The sequence below is a fragment of the Patagioenas fasciata genome, chromosome 1, assembly GCF_037038585.1.
Source record: "Patagioenas fasciata isolate bPatFas1 chromosome 1, bPatFas1.hap1, whole genome shotgun sequence".
NCBI classification, from domain to species: domain Eukaryota; kingdom Metazoa; phylum Chordata; class Aves; order Columbiformes; family Columbidae; genus Patagioenas; species Patagioenas fasciata.
Window position 1 is genome coordinate 178,768,042 of NC_092520.1, and position 18,971 is coordinate 178,787,012.

An 18,971-nucleotide genomic window follows, 5' to 3' on the forward strand; every position below is an offset into this window, starting at 1 on the left:
CATCTCTCTTCGCCACTAAAACCCTGCTCAAAGCTGTAAAAAGCTCTGGTCTGTTCCTTGATTCTGCCATGCCACAGTACCTGGTTCAGTAACAATGTGATACTGAAATCAGGTAATGCCAAAAATCTATCTAAAGACATAACAGGAACAATGGCAATTAAAAACAAATACACTTTCATGCATCAACTGCAAAATTTGGTTTCAGGTTTCTCCATTAAACTGATGCCTGAGAGCACCAGAAATCTATGAAATTTCCAGGGGTTTTCATGCAGTTATTTGAAGCAAACAGCAGAATAAGTGACTATTCAGTGTCCTGTTCTACTCCTAGCCCTTCAGTTCCCTCCTTTCAGTTAACTTCAAGATATATGCACATTTTTTTTTTTTTAAATCTCATAAAATAAAATAGCTTTGACTGTAAACTCTTTCAACAGGGTTATGTGACTCCATTGGCAAAACTGTTGCTGATTCTACAAGCAGCAGCATGAGGTCTCTGTGGTGAAAACCTGGCACTGATGAAGTCAATGACAAACCTTTCACTGACTTCTGGGAACGTGAATCTCCATAGCTGCGAATGTCCATAGCTATGCATTTGACTTCTTGCCTGTGCTACATAAAATAATTCTGCTAATAAAAACCAGACTGCTTCATCTGCCTTTCCCAATCATCAAAGGCTATGTCTACAACACACCATGTTGATGGAGAAAAAAGGCTGGTGCTGAGGAGCTAAGGTCCACACCACACACCTTTCAAGAAGTTTTTACTTTGCTCTAGCCTAGTCCTATAGGTTGAATGCCTACAGGATCCAATTTTGTTCCCCTTGAAAGAAATCCTGCCTGTGAGCTCTGGGACCCCTCCACAAGGCATACTGTGAGTGGGGACAATTAGGAGATTCATTTCCAAAGCACACTCCTGATTTGCCCTGACTCACTAATGTAGATGCATTCAAAGAATTTAGAACATGTTCCTGCATTAAAACCTCTAAAATGAAGAAGTACCAAGGTCACAAAGGGGTTTACCTTCCTCATATTTAATAGGCCTCACAGTTTTCAATGCACTTCACACACATGCAGCAACCTACAGTGAGGATAGAGCAGCAAACACTGTGTTTCTGATTCCAAATACGTTCAGTTCCACAGCTGCGTGATCCTTGTTATCTTCAGGATTTTTATTCAATTAGCTGTCCACATTTGAAAAGCTTTTCTATGTAGCCAAACATTTTCCTTTCAGAAGAGTTTGTCAATCTTCATTGTTCGTTCTACTGACAAGGGTGTTCTTTTCCTTGACAAGTTTCCAAATTACACATTATTGCATTAAAGAGATCATCAGATGTCTCATGTGCTTGTGATAAACTGGGCTCCTTGCCTTCCTCACTTGGGGTCTCCCTCCTCTTCCCAGTTTTATACTAGTCAAAAAGATTTACTTCTAAAACATAATATATAAATAAATACATTGCAAGTCACAAATATTAAATACTTAATTTGAACCGGCAGAAAGACCAGCTACCGGAATTCTGCAGTGGTCTGTTAGCTCATATGTCTCTGCATGTGCATATTGAAGGAAACAGCAGAAATAATACTTTACAATTTGATGAACAACATATGACACAGAACCTCTAGACTTGCAAAAAAGGGTTACAAACTTCGGAAAATACTTGCCAATTTAGAATTCAGTTCTACAGAATTCTAAACTACATACTAAAACTACATACTCCTTACTTTCACTGATATAGAACTGTCATCATTGAGGCTTGATATATAAATTGGATTAAAGAAGAAAATAACCAATAAGGACTTAACTGAAGTTTTGGTGATAAAAATGCATGTTTTCTGGGAACATGTTGGATGTCAAAACAGAAAGGATGATACTATGCCATCTCCTTTTAGGCAGAATCCTCCCTTGATTTCAACTATACACTTTACTTATAGTTGGTACCATAATGGTTTATAATAATTTAACCACATTTCTTTCCGGAGCAAAATATAACACCACTCTCCATTGCATCATGCACAGAGGAGGAACCCAAGGACCTAATTTAATCTGGAAAGAGAGAAGAAAGAGATGGAAAAAAGTCACACTTGATTCTCACAGTCTACAGAGTTATCTCAATGCAAGCTGCAGACAGGAGTGTTACCTCTGAAAATCGCAAGAAGCAACTGTATCATCGGAATAAGTGGAAAAGAATACTATGCTTCCAACAGGCACAACAGCAAGTAATACCAAGTTTGAATATATAACTTAGTCTCAAAAAATCAGTGAAACTCTTGTAAGTATCAGTCTCACAACAAAGTAATGCATATGCCTACTAGATAACCAATAATTGCCATTTCAGCAAAACAGACTCTTCACCTGACAAACAGCCAATGCTAAACTTATTGCTCCACTGACACTGCCTATTCTTTCTTCCCCATAAAGATGCGAAAGTAATAGGGAAACATTCTAGTGATAAGGTGCCACAAGCACTCTGTATAGCCCTTTTCACTGAAAACTCCCCTTTATTTCCAACTATGAGTGCTGGGGAAAGAAAATCTTCTGACATTTCAGACTACTGCATTTTCCCTTTTTGCCGAGCTCTTCAACCACCTCTATCCAACCACCACACATTCCTAATTCAGCAGGGATGGCCTGCCTGTTATAAATTACTCTCATAAACCAGCTATTTCTGCTGCTTCCTCTGGGACTGCACCCAAGGTGAGGATCAAGCAACACTCAGCATCCACGTGTGCAAGCTCCGAGCCGGGTGGGAGGAAGCAGACAGGAACCGATCCATGTTTGACTGCAACTGGCATGTGCCTTCTGCAAGCTGCCTTTGAGAAGAGCCCCAGCACAGTTACGTTTGAATACACCATGGTGTTTCCTAATGCCAGTGAGCTTCTTTGTGTACCTGAAACCTGCCTGACTTAAAAAGTAGAGGTATAAGCAATACATCTTGTGTGCAACAGCCTCTTTTCTCCACAGGAGTATTCTGGGGTACTTTATCACTGAACACTACAGAACTATTTCTTAAAGTGACTGGTAAAGCCATCTCTCTTGTGCTTAGCTGCTGCTGTTCTGGAGGACCACAACCGTAGTTTCAAGATTCTTCTGGTGCTGTTTGAGCTTTTGCAAACATGTATTTTTACAGCCGTGTTAACAGCTGTACAAAGGAGGGGAAAATAATGGGACTGCAGAAAAGAGAGAGAAGGCAGAGTAAAATAAGGCAGCAAAACTGAGATGGGAAGAGGTGGATTCAAAAAGAAGTTTGAAGAAGAAAGTTGGCCAGAAAAATGGAAAGGGAACTGGAAAAGGGAAATCACAAATGTTAACTTGTGATGGAGCATATGGCCACACCTTCGTATCTTCTAATACCTGACCACGTTTTTCAAGTGACATATCCACCAATTTTCTTTTGAAAGACATGCAGGGGAGAGGTGCAAAAGGCAGACTCGCATTAGGTGTTAACATGAGTGAGAATGCAGAATTGCAAGTATCTGAGACTGAAATCTTTCCATGGCCAAAGAATCAAAACACATTTGTCTGATAGCCATGTCTAGAGACTAAACAGCCATGGAGAGAGGAAATTTCATGAAACATATTATCAGTCACTACAATTATATGAAGCATGAATGGTCCAGAATGGAAAAACCTAATTATAAATGCAAGTTTCCTGCTGTTCCATTTTTTTCTTTCTCACTGGATTTAAGGAAAATATGTTGTGTTTCCAGGCAATGTAGGACAAAGAGTTTCAGTTTTTAAATTTTATCTTGTGCACACTACATCTGAATGTTATCAGCTCTCTTAATCACCTTCTGATGTCTGATAGTGCCCTTTTAACCTTTGTTACTCAATTACTGAACAAGTTATCTCATTGTTACTCTCTTTTGAAGGAAGAGTTGTGCCTCTTTTCATGCTGATAAGAGACACATAAATATTCACTCCCAGCAAACATTTAATAGTAAAGTGTCGAGCAAACTACCAGAGTCTAAAGGTAGGAAGCCCTGGTTAACTTCTCTGCTATCTTAACCCTTTACTCAGTCCACCAGAACAATCAGATACAGAAGATGGATGCTCTTTTTTACAAATGAAACAGAAATAATTGTTCTCTAAAAGAATGGACTTTATAACATGCTTTATAACACAGCAAATAAATCAAATGATTGGAAGTGAAATACCTACCCATTTTCTGGGCCGGCCTCTGGGTCGCTTTTCACCAGTGGCTTCTGCTTTCTGTAAAGGCAAAAGAAACACAACATATTTTATACCTCGGCATTATTTAACAGCCTCAGTAACTAGGAACTCCTTTCCTGTAACATTATCCATACTTATATCTCTTGGGTGGCACCAAGCCCCCCTCCCGCTATATGGGTTTTCTGGTGGAATGTGATTATGTTGGTTTTTCTGACATTTCTTAGCCAGCGTGGCCAGGGGACACCTCTCCAGTGCCCAAGAGTGACCCTGGCCTGGATCCACACCGTGTCTAGGGGCACAGAGGAGCGTGCCCACGCACAACCAACTGTGTGGTACCCACAGAACTGCCCGGGCCAGCCATGGTGCATGCAGGCGGTGCAGGGGGCACAGGGCAGTTTGGGAACCTGAGAACCCCTGACAACATCACATCTAGTCTTTCACAGGCTGTCACAAACCACCCGTAGATACTAAATGAAGAATACAGACTGTTTCAAGCCCAAACAAAGCAATTTATAGCAGCCACAGTTCCTTCCTTTAGTCTCATGATGTTGATGCATGAGATGGATTTGGACAGACTTTCACCATGAATAAGTGTTCACATCAGGAGGTAACTCATATTGAGAGATAACCTCTATTTCATGTGAAGTCTTCCAAGTAAAAGAACATCCTCAAGCTCTAAGCAAACCTTTTGCTGGTCCAAAACACACCTTCCATTTTTACATTTAAGGAAACAGCATGCAAGGTGTCCTAGAAGAGACAGCTGTATTTATGTAAGCCCAGAAGTTGGTCCTGGAGCTCAACTTAAAGGAAACATGGCTCCTCTTACAGACTCTTCCATTAATTCAGTGTGTGACACTACGAATACTACTACTACTACTTACGTGCTACACAAAAATACTTAGAGGCTTTAAAATGAAAACTGCAGGTTATTTTCTCTAGATAGGCTCTGCCCATCCCTAAACCTTATCAGGTAAAGAATCTTGTCCCACCAAGGGTGATGAGAATTTTGTCACCAGCTTTAGTGAGCGTACTTTTGCTGCATACAAAGTCCCTGAGAATGAAGATTTTTAGTACATATTCTATAAATGTGCTTCCACATTTCCATGAATTGCTTTTTTTCCAGTTAACTGTATGTGTATTTGATTTGCCTTTAGAAATCAACTGTGTCATTAAATAAATCACTTGCTGGTCAATCTCTGTAACATATACTGTAACCTAATGCTGTGTAAAGTGGATCCCTCTAAATGAGAACTTGAGCTGAGGAAGCAGTGGAGGAATCTCTGAAAAAAAAACCTGCCCCACAAGTTAAAAGCAATTCTTTTAAAACAAATATCTCACCAAGAAGAAAGCTGTGAAAAATAAAATTCACACTCTTAAAGGGCAAAATTATCACTCAGACTTGTTAAAAGAGCAAACTTGCTCTTTAATCATTTATACCAGTGTTACATGTAAGGTGAAACCCTCTTATGAGAATACTTGTTAAAATGCATTTACTATATACCGTAGCTGTCTATTGCGAAGTTTTGTTTCCTTTTAAAGTGTTCATTTCTTTATACCTCATAACCTGAAAGACGCAAACAACAGATGTAGCTTACTTTTGAAAAGCTGTAGCCCCCTGCATTTGCTTGTTTCACGAAACACTGGGCATAAATCTTAACAGAAAATATTAGTTAAACTTGTTTTTAATAAATCAACACCTGATCTGTTGTGAAAGCACAAATGCCATTTATTTTCTTCTGTATTTTACCGCACCTGAAAGACCCTTTTCCAAAACTCTATGAAAAAAAAAAAAAAAGAGGAAGCTAAAACTACTTTGGTCTCACAACTGAAGTTCCTATAAATCTGACACAAATTCTAAGTTTAATTACGGTGTTTAACTTAGTTTGATGGGAAAGAGAACATGAAAGATTTCTTTGAATAACTGATCTTTGCTTCTTGCCATAAACCATCATGGAGCGTGGCCACTTGCCATGAGCAGTGCCGCGCGTTACCCTGAGGAAGGTCCACGTCAGAAGTGGCCAGGGTTCGTGCTGGCTGGTTTGGATATCAGTTTGTCAAGTGCTTGGGGACCTTTCAGATTGAAAGGCACTATATTCCTGCTGTATATGATTTCCACCTCACGTTAGAAGGAAAACATTTCCATGGTTCTTATCAAAACCCAATCTTTCCCAGAGGTGAGCTGAGCAAACAGCGGGGCATGCCAGAGACGATGTTTTGGTACAGAGCGATTCTGTAAGCTAATAGGAAGGTTTCCACAGGCTAAACTGCAGAGAATGAACGACAAGAACCTCCAAAGTAGACGTTTTTATCTCCATTCCAAAGGAAGAGAAAGTCAAAACATTTCTGGAACAACCAAAAAGGAGTAGTGGCGGTCCAGCGGTGATAATAGAGACATGAAGTTTCGGAAAATATGCCACCTCTTTCCCTCTGGACTTTTTTCAGGTGGCATTTTGCAAACACAGGCTGTATTTTCTCTAACAGCACAAGACTGTCTTTTAATTTAAGCACTTGAAGAAAGGTTTTATTGCACATCAGACAAATAATTCAATGTTTCTCCATATAATTTTCAAGTAATTAATAAGAAAAGGAACACGTAAGTGCCAAAGCATTGCTTTTCCTCTGAAACAGGTATTTGCATAATCAGAAACATGCCAGTCTGTTGGCTCTTTGCTTTAATTGAAGTGTTGCCTCTGAAGCTGGGAACAAATCCAGAGGGAGCCCCAGGCCACCCAGAGGTAACATGGATTCTCACCTGGGCAGCAAGATGCACGTGTTCCCAGCCACCCTACATGCAGCAGTTGGTACCTGCTTAGTCCCAAAGGAAGCTGCTGCCTTCAGCTGCTAAAGCACTTTTTGAAACTGAGATGTGTTTGGTCACAGTTTTTTTCCCATTTGGTGCTACACTATGAGGCGTGATCTTTCCCTATACAGCTAAGACATAGAATCACCAAACTTAAAGGAGAGCCAGGTATGTTATCAAACACAAGTCTACGATATTTACTGAAAAATTACACAATTTCTTACAACCAATAATACGAACACATTGTTTTTGCTATGTCCCACTTTGGGAACAGCACTAGATTTACTCGCTTTTAAGTGCGTGATCTATATGGGAAATGTCAGGGCTTTTTTTTTGTCTCAGGTGAGAAAGATGACCATTCCAGTCATTGCTGTCTGGAAGCAGCTAGCAGTCCCCAGGCTGATTTGCGATTCACCTGAGCCCTGTACCACAGAGCCACTAAACCCAGCTTCCAAAGAGCTGCTGTCAGCAGCCCTAGGACCTGACTGCCCATCATCTCTGCCTCCTTGTTGCATAAATGTGCCGTGCCCAGACAGAAACTGAGGCTGTACTACTGAAGGCAATTAACAAGACAAGACAAGTATAAATAATTGAACAGCTATAAAGTGCTCTTTGGGCATCTATCTATTGTCAAGGAAGACCTCAAATGCAACAGAATCCAAATTTGGAGAACCCTATCCACTTTGCAAAATGATCTGCAGGAGACCTCAGATAAAATGTGTCAGAGCTGTAAGTCGGGTGAAATAACCAGGAGTTCTCGGGAAGCAGATTGCTGTTGTCAAATTGTGTCAAAAGACCTTGCCCATGGCAGTGTCCCTCTCCTAAAAATAAAAAAAAAAAAAAAAAGAAAAAAAAGAAAAAAAAAAGATATTTTGTTAAAAAAAACCCTCCTAAAAGAAACTTCGGCATTGGCTAGATACAAATATATCATGCTACCATGTCCTGTTTTTCCCATTTTAATTCTAAACTGGAGTCAGTCCTCTCCTGCTTTTTCCACCTTCCTCAAAATGTCTGATTTTGTGGTCCCTTATTTTGGGGCTACAATAACCATGCTATGATCACTTGATAAATCTGATCTTGTTTTCCCTTTAAGCCTATAAGGACTGGTGTTGGTGAGAATGAATGAAGCATGGAGAAGCCAAATAGATTTTCATGAACCAATTTAGGGCAGAGTTCTGGTCACATGCACACTTTTTACGTTACCTTTGGACTGCTTAACTCAGGGACGTGCCTTTCTACATACCAAACTCTAGCCATGTAACATAGAAACCGTAGCATAGTCACACACAGTACCACAAGTTCTGGTTTTCAGAGAGTGATGTTTCAAGATCTGGAGGTATTTTTAGTGAATTTCACTACATCAATAACTACAACAAAACTCAAAATATTTTAACTGAAGGTGAGTTTTTCTAAAGAGTGTTTACTTTTGGATATTCCTGGGATATCCCTTGATATTTTCTTTCAAGACAAATACATAGTAGTTACTACTCCTTTTTTTAACCTCACAATTATGTTTCCTCCTTCCAAACAGGACAGTATTTACGCCTATACAGTATTTTTGTCAAGACCAACTACAGGAGCTAAACAAAGAAAAGCTCTTGAATGCTTAAGGGAAATGTGATGGGCTGGGAACACAAGTCAGCCTAACAAATAAAACTCAACCACAGAACACCCAGGAAACTAAAAAAGAACATTACATTCCAACTAGGATGTTCCTGCAAAACTAGTCGTTCTTTAGGAAAAAAAAAAATCACTTTTTTTGCTAATTTTTTACAAATATTTTAAATGAATAACAGAATGACTTGTTTAAAGACACAGCCTTCAATAACAGCCCAACTGTGGAGACTCAAGTACAAGGTGATTAGAGTCTTTTTGTATCTCTCTCTTCTCATCTGCTAACGTGTTCCTTCCGTTGGTGAAAATTAGAGAATTGAGAGATGGTTTGCTTTTCTACAAAATGCAGTTTACCTTTTGTGTCCAGTTTACAGCAAGTTAGGTACACGTGATATGCAAGGCTTTTTTAAAAAATGCGTATTACCTAAAATTAGAGTAATTGCCACATTATTAGCTGTCCAATTGGTCTTGCAACACTCTGCATGCATTGTCAAGTTTCACATTGCTAATTTCCTAACAAGCACAGTTTGTTTTCAGATGCCCCAAGGCCAGTTTACTAAGACCAAACATAAGCTCTGAAAGCTAAAAAAAAAAATGCCATGAACCAAGAAATTTTAAATACAAAACACAACTATGATTCAGGGGTAACTTGTCTCTCAACTGATTTAAGGGTATTTCCTTTTTGAGGTATAACAAAACAAAGTCCCAGTTCTGGAGTATTTTTAACTCGCTGCCAGTTTGTGCAATACATTTTTAATTGTGATGTGTAATGGTTTGCAAGAGAACACCCAATCAATTAATCATGAGTGCCTTCTCATGGCTGCTCAGTGGGTTCTCCTGGCCGACGTTTTTCTTGCATGTTGTGAACACTCTTAATACATTTCAATGAGCTGCCTTTGAAAAACACAGGCCACACACACTATTCTTTAGACATTCCAGCAATTTCCAGTTGAGGGTATAGTACCCAAGTTCACATGTAGAGGGGCTTAAGCAGAGTTAGCCAGCTCTCCTTCTCAGAGCTGAGTCAGGCTGGAGGAAGCCTTAAACAAATATGTATATGCATATGTATGTGTAAATATGTTTACCACAAAATCAAACGTATAGCTCACTCTTCTAAGAGGTGATACTCTCACTACCAAATGAAGCTTTCTTACAGTGCCAAAACCTTTCCATTCATATTACTGTTAGAAATACTATCAAAATTAATATTGCACAAAAAGATACTTTGAGATGCCTGGTGAGAAGTTGAACCATTTTAGAGAGGGTTAATTATCAATTTGGAAAAACAGCTAAAATATTTATTTGAAATGTGATCTCTGTGACTTTCTTCTAGTAAGGCTTTATAAGTCTTTTATGGTTTAGAGGATTTATCAAACATTTCTATATTTTTATATATAAACCTAGAAACAAATAAGACTTGTAATGGCATAGCCCTTAAAGATTTCTTTTAATGATAAAAAGACATGGTCTTTGCTCAATTTTTTATATTATCAACACCCAAAAGAGTTTGCTTTAATTAGAGCAGTAATTTGATGCATTCTGAAAATCAAAACCTTACAAATGAAATTGCTCAGTTCATAAATTAGATTAAAAAAAAACAACTATAGGCACCAGAATCATCTGGAAAGCTCTTGATTTTATATACCTCCATATATATTAATGTTTTAAAGTTATTTTCAATTTATACTGATTTTCAAATCACTCATACAAATGAAATAATGTTAATATTTCTTTTAGAAATATCTTTTTAAAACACATTTCTATGAATTACTTAAAATTTAATCTTATTACAAATATTTCTCCTAGGAAAGCCAACACTGCTAAGAGTAATATTTAAAATACTAAAGCTCACATTTGGACTTGCTAGACTAATAAAAACTTGCTCTCTCCCTTTTGAAGAGTGAAATTTAAACTATTTTAAAGTTAATCTGAGGAACATTTTAACTACATTAAAAAAAATCAACATTTTAAGCTCACTAGGTTGCAGACTGGCTCTGATATATTTTAAATACTGAACCAGTAAAGCATTTCTTACTAATTAATGAACTTATTGACAGAATATACTGCTTTTTTCCAGCTCAGAAAGTAAAAAACAATTTTAAAATTTAAAGAGAGTTGGAAAACCTCCCTCAAATAAATGTTGAAAACACTTATAACAAAACAGACATGAAACCATAGTCACCCCCTAATAATTTAATATTTATAAGTAGTTGCTATAGTAATTTTAACACTGAAAACTAACAAACTTAATATGGTCAGTACTATAGGCATATTGAAAAATGAACCATAATTAGATGAGGCCACAAATATCTTCCACACACATTTTGTCACAGATCTGCTTAAAAGATACTGATACACTTAAGCATTACAGTTCTCTACAAGATTTTGTAAGCTTTTGTTTCCAATTTAGTACCTGCAAATTAGTGCTAACTGCTATGTAACCATCAACATAAACAAAACTCCTGTATTTATTTTCAAGCCTACACACAACTATTTGCCTTCTCCAAAACAATTCTTACAGAAAGGTATTATTTGTCTTGATAGCACAGTTTCCTAATGCTGAGCTTTCCAAAATGCGAATAAAATTAAGTCCCATTTTCACGTTGTACCTGTGATGTAAAGTCCATGCACTAAATGCAGTGACTTTAGTGAGCTTCTCCTATGGCTGAATCCATTCAGAACCACCAGAATAAGTTTGCTCCCGTCCCCAAGCAGAAGTGATGGTTCAGAAGACTAATAGCACTTCAAGTAAAAGTCTCTTTGAAATTGATTACTAACCAAGATATGATGGGCTTTTACTGTAACTCACAGTTTACTTTACCATCTCATTTTAAAGCTGTAAATTTCAATATATTCACTTATTTCCATCAACACATAATTGGATTTACTTCTAATTAACCTATGTTTGACAAAACACTTTAGCTTTAATATACAGATTTGTTCTGTACTAGTAACCACTGTAAGTGGGCAAGAAATTAATCTTCCTCTTTCAAATATCTTGAGAAAATGGTTCATAATGATTTCCTTACTAGATACAGGAGATCTCAGTAAATACATCAAATAAATTATGATATTTTGCTAATCAGTACACTATACAAAAATCAAGCTGCCCTTACAGATTCTCTACCTAGGGTCTTCATGCAGCATGCTATTTCCAGCCTTAAAAATGCAAAATACATGCTTGATGTAGCTTCCATTATTAAAAAGGTTCCAACCCCACAGTTCACAGTCTAAATCACTGGATTTTTTGCTACCAGTTGATGAAAAAATAACATTAAGAACTCTCTCTCATGAATAATCTCACCTTCTGAGCTGCTTTAGAGGGACTCTTGTTTTTGCTTCCTTTGGGTCTTCCTCTTGGTCTTTTAGGAGATGGTTCACCAGTTGGTTCCTAAATACAGGAAAACATGCTATTGTGGCAAGAGGCTACAACTAAGATCTGAAGGATAAACTACAACTGAGAAGTTACTTTAAACATATGAATTAACAATATTTAAAATGAAAAAGGAAGAATTAAACAGCTTGAGGTAAAATTAAAAAAATATTTTGCTCAATAAAGAGTTTAACTTCCCTTGGAATTGTATAAAAACCTGGAAAAGTTATCGCAGAAAACACATTTTTAAAAGAAGATGGCTATGATTTTACTCATGTAAGAACGATTATTCAAAAAATAATGGTTACCCATTTAATATTTCATTATAGCAAGATACAGTTACCATATGCAGTTTCTAACACAAACATTTGGGGAGAAAAATAAAAAAGGCTAACTACTGGAAAACTGCAAAGTAAGCTTAGACTGTTTTCTCTCTCAAGGGCACAAATATTTTGGGAGGATTGTTTTCTGTTGTTCTGCAATCGGCATTATATTCACACCTATTCTAAACATAATTGATTTGTATTAAAATGCAAACGTTAAAGTTTCTTCAAACGGAGCACTTGCAAGCCAAAAAACATCGACCAAAGAAAATATCCAAAACAAAAGCTCAACTCTAAAGTGACTCGACGGGAACACTGGTTATTTTAGCAATTTTCTTAACTAGCTCCTCTGCCTGACAGTAAATAACCAGTCCTTAAAAATGGGTATGAATTACTAAGAGTTCAGATTCCAAATATTTATTCAGTGAATCATAAATACTGTAAAACTCTTCTAGTCTTAAATATTGTACATTTCATTCAGATTACAGGATGTGGTAAAACTAATTAAATGCAGTTCGTTAACTTAAACCAGCTTAAAACCCTTCAGCTTTTAAATTCCCGAGTAGGTTAAGGGGAGGCTGAAAAGAGGACTCCCTCACTACTCCAGCTCTCAGTGGCACTGCACAACATCTGGTCTGAACACGTCGAAGACCCACTTTTCTTTCTCTTCCATACATTCAAACGCTATAGGAAAGAGGGGGGAAAAAAAAGAAAAGGAAAAAAAAAGGGCAGCCCCGGCGCAATGATGCCGGTGCTGGGGCCGGGTGAGGGCAGCCCGGGGGGTAAAGCGGGACAGGGGGCAGAGCCCGGAGCCGCTCCGGCGGGGGAGATGTCACCGAGGGCAGAGCGGGAAAACCAGGGGTCTCCGCTTTTATGGCTTTCCAAAAAAGTACTTTTCTTTGGCGGGGGGGGGGGGGAGGGGGGAGAGAAAAGGAGTACTTTCTGCACATCGGTGAGAGAGGCGCAAAAGCAGTCGGGTTTCTCCCGGCTCGGGGCTTTGCTGTTCAGCTCCCTGCGGGTTTTCGGAGCCCCTCGCAGGCTCTGGTGGGCTGATGCTAAATGAATGGAGTAAACATTTTTAAAGCCCGCGGAAGCTCGCTTTAAAATGAGCTCGGTAGGCAGCCCTGCTTCCCAGTCCTGACTTCCGAGGGAGGAATGGAAAGGACTGCGAGCAACTCCGCGCTGCTCCCGCGAAGCTGCAGGTTTAATTGGTTGCATCCGCGGGCAAAATCCCCCGTCGGCGGCACCCACGGAGGGGCTGCAAAGTGCGGGGGCTCCCGCGCCGCCTCGCCCGGCGGCGGGGGCTGAGCACAGCGCGGCATTTCCAGGCGATGCGACAATGGCACTTCGGGAGAGGAAAAGAAGGGGGGGACGCGGGGGTGGAAATAATGCACGGATCTAGCAACCTTAGCGCGGATTCAGGTCCGGCAAGTCAAAAATATAGGAGCCCAGCGCGTCCCTTTCAGGGCCCGGGAGGAGGCTGTGGGTGCGGGTGGGTGGGAACTGGGCTCCGCTCCCCGCGTCGAGACCTGGGAACAGTCCCCCTCGCCTCGACCTGCTAGGGAAAGCGCCGGAGCAAAGGCAAAAGGTGTTGCAAATGCAGGGCAAGCCCCCTCCGGCTACCTCCCCCACCTTCATCGGCAACGGGGGCACCTCTCTGCATACGATGACGGGGGTGAGGGAGGAGGTGGGGAAGGGGGGGACGCCAGAAAAAAAAAAAGGGCGAAAAAACTTCTGCGACTTTCTAGACACCCTCCTCTCCCTCCAACCCCAGGATCTAGGGGCAGTCAGGGGCTGGGCTGGTCAAGATCGGAGGCGGCAGCAGCCCCGGTGGGACCCGACACACACGCACACACACACACAGATTGAGACATTGCAAAGGCTGAGAGAGGAGGGAGACAGGAGAGCCCCGTTCCCTGCTCCTCGCTTTCGCAATTTCAAAATCAGCTCGAAATGACCCAGCGAGCGCTGGTTGGTCGGAGCCGCGCTGCTCCATGTTCCCCATTTACATTGAAAAGCCCCAGCTCGCTCCCTGCACAATAGTGAAAGTCCCGAGGAGGCTCTGCGGCTCAGCGGCTCAGCCACACGCAGCAGCACCCCGCCGCTCCCGGGGTTCCCCCGCCGGGGCGCCCGGCGAAGCCCCTCGCTACGCCTCTGCACCACCTCGCCGGGAAGCAGCACACAACAAAGCCCCCCGCCCCGTCTCCAGGACTCCTTCACTTGCAGCATAATACGTACATGTACATGCCTATAATACTATAGATCTGCGGCTCTACGTATCTATACGGTACTGACTTGTGGTTGCTTCCTGGGTCTGCCTCGTCCTCTCTTCTGAGGCTCTGCGGTTGCAGGTTGCTCCTGGGCAGCAGTGGAAGGCTGACCGGGTCCCTCACCTTGTGCACTCATCGTGACTTCTGCTGCTGAGCCTTAAACCAGTCTCTCCAAAGCACCTTGGAAGGGGGGGAATCAAAACGAGCTCTTGCTGCTTTTGCTGCTCGCTGCCACCACCACACCGGACGTCCTGGTGCTGCCAAAAAGGAGAAGAGAAGGGGAGGAGGAGGAGGAGGAGGTGATGGTGGTAGTGGTGCTGGTGGTGGTGGAAGAGGAGGGGGAATGAATCTCTCTTACAATTTAGGAATGGTTAGTAACATGAAGCAATTCAAAAGAGGAGAGGTTAGAAAAAAACGAGAGAGAAGAAAAGGCAAAGTAAATTGCAACCCTGGAAATGCAAGGAGAGAGGGAAATACTCCGAGGGTAGTCGGAACAAACCAAGAAGGGGAAAAAATCCTACAAATTGAAAGCAAGTGGTGGCTATCGCGCTTAGATCGGATCAGGACAAATTAAGATAAGACACACTGAAAATGGACTGAGAACACTGCACAATCTTGCCAGAAGCATGCACCCTGCGAAGACGGGGATTTCGGCAGCAGCGGGAGCAGCGGGCAAAAAGAGCGATCATTTAAAAAATAATAATAAAACGATCTGGGAGATTGGGAAGGAAGAAAAAAGGGGGGGGGCGGTCCTGGGTTCGTGTCTGTGATGCGAGCTGCTGGGACTGGAAATATTATTATGCGAGTCCTGCCCACGGACTAAACTAGGATGAGGGTTTAAAAAAAAAAAAAAAGGAAAAAAGAAAAACCACCTTTACCCGTGGGTGGAAAAACCAGAAGGGGGCTGTGCGAAAAAAAAAAAAAAAAGGAGGAGGTAGAGCGAAAAACCGAAAAACCCGGCGATCGGGGGCTGGCGCCGCGCCAGATAAAACATGAGCAGCACGGCAGCCGGGGCAGCGGCGCGGAGCACGCCGCGGCCGCCTCACGTGTCCCGCACCGGCCCGGCCCCGCCGCCGCGGCAGGTTTAAAGGGCCAGGCCGGGGTGCTGGCGCCCCGGCCCGCGCCCCTCGCTGCCCCCGCCGGGCAGGGGCAGGCTGGCCGGACCCCGCACGCCCCCCGCGGGCGGCTGCGCGGGCGCGGTGCCGCCGCCGCCGCCGCTGCACGTGGGCGCCGCGCCGCCGAGCGGAACAAAGGCGGCGGGGCCGGGGCCGCCCCTGGGACGGGCCCGCCGGGCGCCACCCGCGCTCCGGCCGCGGGGCAGCCGCCAGCAGCGCGGCCGCTTCGCCCCCGGTGCGGCCGCTGGGGAGGCGCTGCCACTGCGGCTGCGGGGCCGCGCCGGCGGTACAGGCTGCGGCGGGCTCGGCGCCTCCGGGGACGGCAGCCGCCTGGGTAAGATGTGGGTGGTGGAACACGACGGCGGGTCGGAGCTTTCCTGCCGGGACGGTGCCGGAATGGGGAATGCCTTCTTCTGAAAAGCGCTGCCCCGACACTGCTCCCGTGAGCACGGCGGTGCTGCGGAGCACAGACCTTACCGAACTGCTTAAGCAGGGTGTCCCGCACAGCCTTCTGCCTCCTTCGGTGTTTGGTTGTCTCCAATGCAAGGCATGGTTAGGCGGCCCTTCACTGTGTTACAATGAGATCGCCACAAAGGCCAGTGAGGACCCCAATGTCTGTGCGTCCCCCAAAGAAAACACTCACACCTGGGCACCATGTGCGATTTTGGCATTTGTCCCTGTCCCACACCTCCCTCAAAGTCTTGGACTCTGGCAGAGAGAGAGCCACCCCTGTAACTGCCTCCTCACATCCTTCCTCCTCAGGGTTGGGCAAACACGAGAGCCCTTAGGAAGAAATAAAATGTTACATTATCTTATACGATGCTGAAGAGGGCAGCGATACTGCTGCAACACTTTTTGCACTGGCTATGTAGATACATCCAGTTGTACCTTACAAATTCTTAGCTATCAATTTATTTAAAGAGATGTAATCACACATGAAGTTACTCCAATCAAACATATGCAATCATTGATGAGCAAAGACTGTGTAGAGGAGACAGCTGAGTTATCTTTTGTGGAATAAGAAAAGTACACTCAGACAGATGAGCTAAAGAAAGAGTAATCCTAGAACACTTCTTAAAGGCTGAAATATTCCCAAAGTGTTCTTAATCCAATCACGAGCCTCCCTCCCAAAGGCTTGCTTCCCTCCCATCCCCAAAAGCAACCAGTTAGGGAAGATGGACACAGTCCACCTGTTAAATCTCACAGCTATCAGAAAAGTCTTGTCCCAGCTATACTTTGTAAAATATTCAGTTCCCATCACACCATGAAGAAATCCCATCACATCCATTTAGTACATCCAAAGGTTAAGCTGCTGTATGAGATGAAGATTCCAAGTGGAGATTGTGAGGTCAATAGTTTAAAATGTGGCAGCAGATAATTTTTATAACATCCATTAATCTCTTTGAAGCATATTCATGTATCCATTTCTCTGGAAGAAGGTGGTACATGTAATCGCTAAAACCCTGTAGCTCCGAAACTGCCAACTCCACAGACTCATCCTGTATAGGCTATTAATAGTTCCATTAGTCTTCCCTTGAGTACTTTTGGCAACACCACTGTAGTCCAAAGATTTTTACATACAGCCATAACCAAATAATCTTCACATGGGAGCAGTGTTCCTAAACTCACTGGTCAAAAGCTGTTCTGGACAAGAAAGGTCTAGGTGCTTGCACCGTGCCCAGCACAACAGAGTTTGGGTCTTGCTCAGGATGTCTGCCTGCAGATTCACTATCATAACAAGAACTATCATCAGAGATCTGATGATCCGTCATTTATTTGAAACTGTCTTGATTCCCTCCTTGACTGAAAGTTCTTAGATAATAAACCAGTATATTCCTGATGGCAGCTCTGGGGATACAAACCTATCTAGATTAATCCAACAAATCCAACAAATTGTTCTTACATAATTTATATCCAGAGTACCTTAATATAGGTAAGCAACGTGACATCCAGGACCCAGAAAGCCTGACTTCCTGAAGTGGCTGGTGGAAACTGAACAGCCAGAAACAACTCTTGGTTTTGTTCCAGAATCATTCCCAAAAGAGATGTGATAACTGTTCCTTCCACTGTTCCAATCCATCCTCTGACAGTATGGATTATTGTTCCATCCAGAGCAAACACCAGTGAATATAACTGTATATAATTCAGTTACTCAAGTAGAGATGACTTACTTTCCACCAGCTTTGGTCTGAGATTTAAGATTTGGTCTATCAACAGAAGTGTTAATTTTCAGTGGTTGGTTGTTTGGTGTTTTTGTTGTTGGTTTTCGGGTTTTTTTGATTGTTTTTGATGTTTGTTTTTTCTTGTTGTGTTTGGGGGTGGGGTGTTTGTTTGTTTGTTGTTTTTTCCCCTCAAAGCATTCATAAGAGGATAGGAAATCTATACACATAAAAGAAGGCCTGTTTTTTTATGGTTTCCATAAAACAAGGCCTGGTTTCAACTCTCCATGAGAGAATTTCCACAGAAATTAAAGGAACTTCCTACAAGATTGAGAAAAAGAGAATAAAAAATAAGATGGAAATTTTGCTTCCTAACCTGGAAAACATGTAAAGAGGCCATTCATTGTTCTGTAGTCAGTGTGATAGCTTGTAGGCAGTTAACAGGCCTCTGTTCCTGAAGAGGATCTTCTTTAATTGCGGAGTCTAACAGCAGCAATAATATTTTGCATCAGAACACAAAACTCCAGGTTGCAGCAAAGTATCTTTTAGAAAGACAGAAAATTATAGGTTAAATGAGCCTTGGGGATTATAAGTAGCAACAAGGAACTCCCTTCCCTTGCTCACTTCTTCATCTACCTCCTTTCTCAAAAGCCTCTGGATGCAGAAGAAACACACTGTGTAAGTCAACAAGCTCATGCTGTGCACTGTCATGAGGACATGTCACCTATAGATAGCAATCTAACATAACCCATATGTAACTACAACTAACTCCCACCTATGGAAGTGTGGGAGCTCAGATGGTCTCAACTGGTAGTGCATTACACGGGGAAGGAACACTTTTTCTGTGCTGCTGTGTTTCCCTGAAGGTCTGCAGCACAATCTGTGTGGTAGGAACTTGTCACTGACACTATAGTGCATGCTCACCATGTATGAAAGAGTGCAGAGAGTCAGGCCACCCCTTGTTCTGCTCAGGGGGGGTTCCTGTTTTCTGCACCCTGGTTCTCATGGAGTACAAGATACTCCAAGTGGATAGCAGTAAGGCAAATTTAAGGCGCTAGCTCAGCGGGGAGCAGCAATGGTTTGACTTCAAAAGAGGTCTCTCTGGCCAGGGATGGGAGACCACATGGTAAGATTCAGAATTTTTGTGGCTGTT

The 18,971-nt window shown here is 42.2% G+C and overlaps 1 protein-coding gene across 6 annotated transcripts in view; it reads right to left on the reverse strand.

Annotated features, from left to right (window-relative positions):
* HMGA2 (high mobility group AT-hook 2) overlaps nt 1-18,971 on the reverse strand; it is a 159,689-nt gene that overhangs the window by 104,883 nt on the left and 35,835 nt on the right. The window contains exons 1-4 of one of the 6 annotated variants that reach the window (XM_071802512.1): nt 16,137-16,228; nt 14,570-14,801; nt 11,883-11,969; nt 4,153-4,203 (exon numbers count right to left, since the gene is read on the reverse strand). In XM_071802512.1, the coding sequence (XP_071658613.1) occupies nt 4,153-4,203; nt 11,883-11,969; nt 14,570-14,680 (249 nt within the window). In that variant the 5' untranslated portion in view covers nt 14,681-14,801; nt 16,137-16,228. The other 5 variants (XM_071802505.1, XM_071802517.1, XM_065829178.2 and 2 more) reach the window with 5 other exon arrangements.